Source organism: Phaeoacremonium minimum (assembly GCF_000392275.1).
Source record: "Phaeoacremonium minimum UCRPA7 unplaced genomic scaffold PA7_03_scaffold_405, whole genome shotgun sequence".
Taxonomy (NCBI): domain Eukaryota; kingdom Fungi; phylum Ascomycota; class Sordariomycetes; order Togniniales; family Togniniaceae; genus Phaeoacremonium; species Phaeoacremonium minimum.
In genome coordinates, this window is record NW_006921307.1 from 156,914 (window position 1) to 165,983 (window position 9,070).

The 9,070-nt window shown below is 54.8% G+C and overlaps 3 protein-coding genes across 3 annotated transcripts; 1 reads left to right on the forward strand and 2 right to left on the reverse strand.

The window, feature by feature from the left end:
- Positions 1-1,155: 1,155 nt before the first annotated feature.
- On the reverse strand, positions 1,156-2,289 carry UCRPA7_5193 (hypothetical protein; the record flags this gene model as incomplete). The annotated part of the gene is made up of 1 exon (XM_007917740.1): positions 1,156-2,289. One exon carries the CDS (start codon positions 2,287-2,289, stop codon positions 1,156-1,158), a length of 1,134 nt encoding a protein of 377 aa, XP_007915931.1.
- Positions 2,290-5,686: 3,397 nt separating this feature from the next.
- UCRPA7_5194 (hypothetical protein) lies at positions 5,687-6,289 on the forward strand (the record flags this gene model as incomplete). The annotated part of the gene is made up of 1 exon (XM_007917741.1): positions 5,687-6,289. The coding sequence occupies one exon, from the start codon at positions 5,687-5,689 to the stop codon at positions 6,287-6,289; it is 603 nt and encodes a 200-aa protein (XP_007915932.1).
- Positions 6,290-7,443: 1,154 nt separating this feature from the next.
- Positions 7,444-8,795, reverse strand: UCRPA7_5195 (hypothetical protein; the record flags this gene model as incomplete). Its single annotated transcript, XM_007917742.1, has 3 exons — positions 7,444-8,152; positions 8,227-8,448; positions 8,716-8,795. 3 exons carry the CDS (start codon positions 8,793-8,795, stop codon positions 7,444-7,446), a joined length of 1,011 nt encoding a protein of 336 aa, XP_007915933.1.
- Between the last annotated feature and the right edge of the window lie 275 nt (positions 8,796-9,070).

Below are 9,070 nucleotides of genomic sequence, written 5' to 3' on the forward strand. Positions count from 1 at the left end.
GCCCGAGTCACGATGAGATAGCAGCCTCGACTTGCAACCCACGACGGTGCCTATACAAAAACGGCCTCACCCGCACGTCAATTGCCAGTTCATCTCGCAGCAGAAGATCGGTGCATGAGATCGGTCTGGAATGTGAAATCTTGTGGGCAGCCAGCGGTATCGGCAAGGTCTTGGCCGACACTGTTATCTGACTGCCGCAGAGTTGCGTTTAGGCCCAGTGAGATACCCACTTCGGGGCCTTTTCCGGCACCAGCCGGTACCAGAATCGGCTTCAGACCGAGTTCTTCGGAGGCCCCAACCGGCACCCCCCGGATAAGCCCAATCACAGCCTCCCCGACTCGGGCCGGCCGTCGGACGTGGAAAAGATGACTCCTTCGCTAGACTCACCTATAGCTCCAATAGACAAGAGGTAGGAGGGCTGGATTAGTGGTAAGATTGGTTCTTGAAATCTGGCATTGGTCTCTGAAAACGCTCATCAGTCCGGTTAAGGGGGGCCGTACCACAGGTAAACACACCGCTCCTGCCCTATCAGCTTCCTTATTTGCTCACTCGAGTCTTGTCGTGAATCTCATGAGCTCCTCGGTAGTTGTTTTAGCGTGTTAGAGGCATTCATTTCGGCGCAAATGAATCATCACCACGTCCGTACATCGGGGCCTTGGTCTGCTATCCCAAATATCACGGAGTCCATGAGTTTGGCATAGAGACAGATGAGAGAGATGTAAGGCAGAGGAAAATCCCGTATATTGGTAAAATGTACAACCTCATACGTTGCGTCAACGCTGCCCTCTGCATGCCTATCGTAGAAAAAGGGTTCATCCCCGCCATCAGTCATGAAAAGAAACAGACTCGACAAGGCTCCATTCTCCCTACACTCCTTAATCTGATATCTCTAGCAGGCGGTAACAAAAGCAGGCAGATAACAGCATCCGCTTCAATCCTCATGTGTTCGAAGGTAAGAACAAAGACGTTTCAGCCCGATAAGGAAAAGGGGAATTGATATCTCTCTCAAAACTCCGGGGTTTCCCAAAGGCCCTCCCTGACATCTTCTCACTGATGAATTGGTTATCCATGGGCCAAAAAAAAAAAAAAAAAAGCAAAATCAAAGCTCCTGGTAAGTAGGAGCTGCGCCGTCATCCTCCGCGCAAACAATGGCCCTCAACGAGAAGGGCCCTCCACAGGACTGGTTGGCAGACTGCGGACTGCACTCAGGTCTGTGCTTCCCGTTCTCCTGAGAGCCTGCGACATTGTCTCAATGTTCAGCTCTCCACTGACGGCTGGCGAAATGCCGGTGGTGCCAGCGGCATGCTGTGACAATGTCGGGCTGCCCAGCGGTTTTCTGCTTGGGGACATCTCAAGGCCCTTGACAGACCCGGACTTGCTTGTCGGTGGCGAGGTACCAGGGCCGCCTGCGCTCGAGATGGGTGATCGAATAGGTGATGGCGACCTGTTGACACCCATGCTGGCAAGGCTTGTCAGGCCAGCCAGATGCACGGAATCGCGACTGCCGGCATGGCCTGCGTGACCCGCCTGCTCGGCCTGTACAACGTCCGCGAAGGAGATGAAGCTGAGTCTTCGCACATCGGTGGTGTCGAAGCTGCCATAGTTGGACGCGGTATCTTCCTTGTCCGCGGCGAAGCTGGCAAGATCATCGGTCCAGGAGCTGGACGCTTGGTCAGAAATTCCCGTCACGGTTACTGCAGCAGGCTGGTGGCCAGTGTGGGTGATGATTTCTACCGTGTCGGGGCTCAGGTGGTCATCGGTAATGGCCTCAGACGAGGCATCGAGAACTGGGGGAATGTGGTTCTCGGTCGTAATGTGACTCGGGATAGCGGGCGAGTTAGGGATCAGCACCGCGCTTTCCTGCACGTCGCGCTCGAAGATTTGGCTCCCAGCGGGTGATGACAGCCGCGGTGAAGAGGAGAGGCCGCGGTTCGGGGACGAGGGCATGATGGGAATTGAGTGCTCAGTATGAACGGGCGAAGTCGCCGTTGATCTTATGGGAACGTCCTTGACAGCTGTGGTGCTCAGATTGGGTGACGGTACATCCGACAAGCTCGAGGGCGACTTGACAGGGTCTTCCACCTTCTTCTTCCCGAACCCGAACAATCCGCGCTTCTTGTGCTTCTTGCCATTGTCCAGCTCTTCGTTTGTGACGTCGGTGCCGCTGGCTGCCCGCGGGGTCGTGTCGCTCTTTGGTGACGGTGTCGGCTGGAAAGGCTCGGCTAACCTGGGAAGGGCATCACTCTGCTCCTTGCCGCTTTGCAGCGGTGTTGAGCCGGCGAGACTCATTGTGGGTGTCCGCTGGAGAGGATGTTAAGGCGTGGTAGGCGTGGTGGTGAAACGTTCGAGAACCCGGGGTATGCGATGGGTGAGTATGGTAGTGGGCTGGTGGTGTCTTAGATCCGGATCGACGATGGAGGAGAAAGAGGGTGGTTGCGGCGGCAGTGGTTCAACAACGTGTATCTAAAGGCAAGCAAACGAGCTTGTGTCAACTGACTGTAGACAGGGTTGCCATTTCCGGTTACGAGTGACGGTGGGGGCAGTGGGCGGATGGGAAGGGGGAATTGATTGATGATGGTGTGGGAAGGAGATTATCGCGAAAATGGGCGGCCTTGTGACCTGGAACCTGCCTGCCCGCAATTCGCCTTTTTCGTGTCGTATATTGTTTGTGCTACCCGGGAACACATAACGTAAGGTAAGGTATCTAGCATCGACCAACTTACCTAAAATGAAAGTCACGCCTGCTTCGAATCTCCAGATCAAGAGCGTGCCGGCGGCTCCGTGCAATTTCCAGCGGGTAGATAGGTAAGCTGCACCGATGTGCAAGTTTGACGGCTGGCGATCGAGTTGGAGGTTCGAGATCTGCTGCTACCTCATATAAGGTAAATAGATAGTCGTGCCTTTCCAGCTCACTACCTAGTGCGGTACAGTGCTGCTTTCCCCTTTTTCAGATATAAGGCACAGGTAATAATAAGAATGCAGGGTGGACAGAGCCCAGAGATATGTCAGAACGGTTGCCACTTATGGGTTGCGTATGCGTCGCTCCTTATTCTTGTCCCTGAGGCTACGAGTCGTTCCAGGGCATGCACGCGCGAGTCGCCTCTCGCTCTGTGCCTCTCTCTTTTCACTTTGGGCGGCAGTCGTGGCTGGCTGGCTGGCTGGCTGTTTGTCCGTACGTCGCGCCTCTTGTTTAGGTCGAAACTGGAGAGAGACAAGACCAGACAAGACCAGACCTGCCTTGGACCTGCCTGCTGCTGCACCTGGGCTGGGCCTGGGTCTAACCGAACGGCTCCTTGGCAAGGAAAACAAGCAGCCCGGGAAGCTGGTGCTAATCACGATCAGCGGGGGATGACGAAGGGATCTCCAACTACCCTTAAAAAGAGGGGAAGTTTTGAGTTGCGTCGTCGTAGGTCATGCGCCGCTGGGCAAGACGCTTTATTATAATTAGTCTAAGGACAGATCGCGACACGCAATACATAGACATGGACGGTTGAGAGGGGAACTTATACATAGCCTTTTCTCTTCTACTGGCTATCGAGAACTATAACAGCATGTGCTGAAGTGACAAGTAAGATATGAACAGGGGCTACAATTCTGGTTGTAACGCTCCCTCTGCCCCGAGAAAGTCTGCCTAACACCACACTGCAGTTGGTGATGTGAACAGCACTGCCGGGTTTGGTTTGATGCGAGGGGGTGTGTTTGGCCCGCTCCACTTACCGAGCATCGAGCATCGAGCATCGTGTCTATCGATGATCCCAGATCTGCTGGCTCCGGCTCTGGCTCGCAGCCTGAATATCTCGAAAGAGAAAGTGCCACCGGTTCCTTGCTTCAAAGGCACTTCTTGAGCAACACTACCACGAGTAGACTAGAGGCACCATTCTTCTTGCTGCCTTACCTCCTACCTGTCCAGTCGATGGATGGTCTGGCAACCAAGGATCATCGCCATAATCAACATCAATAGCCAGCCTGCCTTGGATTGGAGTTGGTCTGAGAGGCAGGAATGCGCCGGCTGATTGGATCGTCCATCCTCCCCATCCACCCGGGCGTGTCGCATAAACCCAAAAAAACTGCAATCAAACCCCCAAGTCGTGCCCGTAAGTTCTACTGTATCGCGGTCGGCCCCAAACAGGCCAGGTCCATGGTTGTAAGAGACCATCTATGGTCGAAAAATAGAAACCGCTGCGCACACATCAGGGCACACAGCCTGGAAGGATGACTGAATGACCAAGGATACGCACCACCACCACCACCATAAACCTCCGCGTCTCCTTTTCAGCCCTCCAACACCCGAAACACAGCCGCCAAATACAGGGGGACTTCCCCTCGTCTGTCCCTTTATGCTTCTCAAGTACATGTAGACTACCTAAGGTAGGCTAAGGGAACATGCATACATGACATGCTTCAGATCTTGCCTTTGCTTACAGTAGTACGAAAGCAGGTCAGCAGTCCAGGTACATCGCAAACTCTTACTGGCCGTCATCCGAACAGACGTAATGCTCGGGACTTAATTGCTGTGATACTCCTGCTACTGCTCTGCTCAGCTCTGCTCTGCTCTGGTCTTGTCCGTCGCATCTCGAGCCCAGCCAGGCACCGTGACAACGCCGCTGCTGCCCACCAAGGGGAGGGGACCCGGGGCCAGGCCACGCACGCCAGCCCAAATGTCATTCTTGCCCTGGCATGCGCCGCTAAGGCTAAGGCTACGGCGGGAATATACGTCACCGGGGCCATGTGGAATTTGTCTCAAAATGGCCCTACGGCGGCACTTTAGCTGTGACGGAATTCCCTTTATCGATATTGCGCCCACGATAAGCGGTCGCGCGATTGGTCAGAGTGTTCAGACCACGGCCTCCCTCCATTTGCACATTTGCAAAAGTGCCGACTTGGAAGTGCTGTAGAATTCCATCAGTGGAGGCAGGCGTGAGGCGAATGACACCTGTTTGCATGCAGACTCAAGATGGCCACAAGTAATAACTTAGCAGCCGCATGAGAATATGCCAAAGATGTACACGGCGTGCCAATGGCATGCTCAATTGTCACAACGAGCTGTCTAATCAGGCCTCAGGACTTGCCCGGCAAACCAGAATAACGACATCTTGACAGCGTGGGTGGTCGAGACGAAGCCTACGGCACAGCACTCGTCTGAAAAGAGCGCAGTCAGCAGGTCACCTTACGAGTCAGGTTTGAACCGGATACACCATGGCGATGAGCGCCGCATTCCGTTCACAAGAGCGGACTTCATGATGGACAAGCCCAAGATTCATCACCCGGGTTAGGCTCGAGTATATCCGGACCGGAAGACCGGTTGTACTACTCCAACTATCTCCTCCTCACAGTCCACGTGAACAGAGCTGAGATATCTCGCTCAACCTAAACCGGCCGTTGCGGACTTTGAGGTGAGGCAATGCCAACCAAGTGGAGATCTTCGGCACGTCAGGCATTTCCCAAAACTCCGCTAACGGGGCAGAGCTGAGATAGCTGAAATTGGACATGATGGAGGTTCAAAGTTAAAACAGAAGGGAGTCGAAGTTCGCGGCGACTTCGCTGTTTCAACCTTCATGAATGACAACATAGCCGGGAATAGCAGCGACGACCGACCGCAGCCAGTGGCCGTCGAACAACACTTGTAGGACTTGGAGCGCGAAGATCCGCCAGCAGCCGCCGTTGGTCCTGAATTCAATCCAGCAACATGGGCTTCCGCAACAGAGAGCCCAGAGTGGGCGGGCTCTTCTTCCGGATCCTTCTCATGGCCAACTTCATCGCGATGATGGCGTACGGCGCAATCACGCCATCCCAGATGACCAAGGTCACAGCAGAGGTCGTGACTATCGCGATAACTGCCGTCGGCATGGTCGTCCAGGTCTACGTGGCCGTAGCCCGCTTCATCTCCCTGCCGTACTCGATCTGGGCCGTCATCGCGCTCGACAGTGTCTGCGCCGCCGGCTGGGTGGCCGCCATCGCCGTGCTGGCGTGCTGGGACCGCGACGTGGTCTACTTCCCGCGCGACGGCGACCCGGACGCGTGGTTCCAGTGCGCCAGCACGCACAGCTACGACCAGGTCCTGACGAGCGACGGGTACGGGTCCTGGATCAAGATCCTGTGGTGCGAGGTGGACGTCGACGGGCGGCACCGGCTGATTGGGAACAAGGCGGCGCGGCAGCAGCTGCATGTGCTCATCGGCCTGGCCACCGTGGCGCTGGTCTTCACCGGCTTCCTGATCTTCTACACGGTCGCAAGGGGGCGATCTCTCAACTTGATCCGGACTCATAGACGGGCCCACGCACCGTACTGAGGCTGAAGATGAATATGAGTGTCGTTCTTCTCCGACGATCACCGCGACCCATCGCTCTCGAAGAACATTACTTCTTTCGAGAGCTACAGTTGCGCGCTTCCAGGCAAGGTGGATGCCAACGCCCTTGCCATTCACGCACATCAGTTGCACGTCGATTGCACGAATGAGTGCAAAAGGGACTACAAGCAGTTTGTCTCGGACGTCGATTACCTTAGGAACACTAGTGCTGAGGCAGAACGAGGACGTTTCCGATCTCGTGGCATATCTGGCCCATGCGGTTGATGCCTGAAATTCAAGCGTACGCCTACTATTTTGTTTCAAACGGTAATGGAAGATACACTTTTGTCATATCATACTTGAACCATGGGTGCAAGACCGAACCATAGGCCAGATTCAAGCACTGCGGATAGCGTTGTAGCCGGCTGACGGTCACGCCGTATGATAACCCGTGTTGGCAAAATAGCATATTTCAGGGGTTCACTAGATGATGCACAAGTTCGTTCAAGAACAAGCAAAATGCAAAATATATTCCTCTGTCCTGTCGAACCCGTCCTCTGCCCTCGTTCGCTCGTAATCTAGACAAAGTCATCCAACTCATCTTTCGTCCTACCCAATTTTCCTCCCTTTGAGCTCTCCCCCAGGTTATGTGGTGGATTGCAACGTACTCGACACCGATGAAAAACCAGTGAATGGAAATCAAAAACTTGAAACCAAAAAGCATGTCCTCTTCGAAAACTTTGGAGAGAAGGACCAAAAAACCGTCCATGTACAAGACTTTGACCCTGTTGCTTGGCTGAGAGTTCACGAGGGAGCCAAATCACCCAGCAGCAGATGCTGTTGGGAGTGCAAGTGCGGCCGAGCCATATTTAAGACAAACTAGGCAGGAAAAGGAGGTATCAGGCGAAGAGGAGCCATGCCATGACGCCAGGAACGCCGTGAACGCCATTCGTTTCCCCCAGTAAAAGTAGCGGCGGCAGCTAGGAGCGGCTACCAGATTAGCGCAATGGTATATATTGCTGCCACGGGAAGCTAGGAGACGTCAACAAAACTTGTCTTCGTCAGTCGTAAGCTTATGAAGCTTGATTGCCACGAGCTTTGAGCTCGTATGGAGATGCAATGGCGTGGTACGCCCCCAGAAGTCGCGAGCGAGGCATCTACTTCCGTAGCACAGCGTCATACACGCTCACAAGGCCGGTGATGGCAGAGCCGACAAGGACGCCCTTCCAGCCGCCATAAATGGCCTTATTGATGCGCGCGACGGACAGGTCATCGACCAAGCCCCAGAAGCTGACGCCCTGGGCGAAAACAACGTAGGTCAGCACTGCCTTGACAATGCTGAAGGTCAATGGGTCAACGACGTATTCGGGCTGGCTGCTTCGAGCCCGGGTGACGCGTCCACTAGTATGGTGCGCAGCGGACAGGTTGAAGAAGTAGCCGAACAAGCTGGGGACGATGACGCTGGTGAAAGCCCACAGAAGAACCGGGTTCCAGAAGGACGAGGTCAGGAGCAGGAACATATCCGGCACGTAAACCGGGTAGTCAGATGTGCCGAGGAGCGAAATGGCCGGGATGGTGAACGCGTAGCGGTCAGCCAGGATCTCCGGGCGCAAGAAGTACAGCTCAAAAGCGGCAACGGAGAAGAGCACGGAAGTCACCGTGGAGAGAGTCTCGCGTGTCGCCTGGGTCACTTCGGTAATACCGGAGTCGGCATAGATGGACGCGACGCGTTCCCGGACAGCGATAGTGCCGCGGTCAACCGCTGAAGCGACATCAGCCGGCGTGGCGGGAAGGGGGATACGGCTAGCCAAAGACAGAGCACGTCCCGGGGTGCGAGCCACGGCAGTTGAAGATGACTCTTCGCCACTGTTTGAGGATGTTAGTTGGCTGTCCTGTCTGTTGTTTACACGCGCTGTGACGCGCAAATAGACCACACTCACGAGACAGCGGCGGCGACATCGTCGGCGATCTTTGTTGCTCTCCGCTTGGTGACTTTCAGCGCATCGGCGACAGGTGCTTCCTTCTTGACAGGAGATCCTATAGCCTTTGCGCGGCTCTGAAAGTACGGGGCGAGCTTGGGATCTGAGGAGAATTGGCCAGCATTCTCGGCGAGGTATTCGTCGAGCTGGACCTCGAGATCGCCCTTCTTGAGGCCATCAGTCCTGGATAAGTGCAAAAGCGCATGTTAGCAATTGTCTTGGATTTATTTTCGTGATGCAGCAGCCTTTTTTCCATGCATCGCGTGGCATAGCGAGGTTTGTAGCCGCATTGCGTGGGGAAGAGCATCGTCATTTTCGAGCTCCCACTTCCACGCCTTGCCGCGACAAGCCCAGTCCCACGCAACAGCGCATCTCGTCCAAGCGCAATACATCGTCAAGCTAGCTGAAGTCGTATAATTGGGAGAGGAAGAAGAAAATTAGACCACGTACTCTTTCAGACCGACGTTTGAGGCGAGTTCGAGGAGGTCGGACTTGCGCTGCCTTTGCAGCCAGCTGTTTGCGCCTGACATGTTGACAAGAGGGCTTTTGGGGAGGGAGATGTGGGTATGGCTGTTGTCGCGTAGACGATGCGATCAAGATGCGATGATCGTTAAGCAGATTGAGGCCACGAGTGGTCCGTGATATGCTGGATAAGTGCAACAAGCAGCGATGGGATAGATAATGAAGGGGGAGGGGTGGAGGGGTGTGCGATGTGATGGTCGTGTTGTGGTTGATGATGGGCTTGTTTATTATGATTTTTAGGCTTGTTGTGGTGGGAACACGGGAACAGCATTGGGGGGGGGGG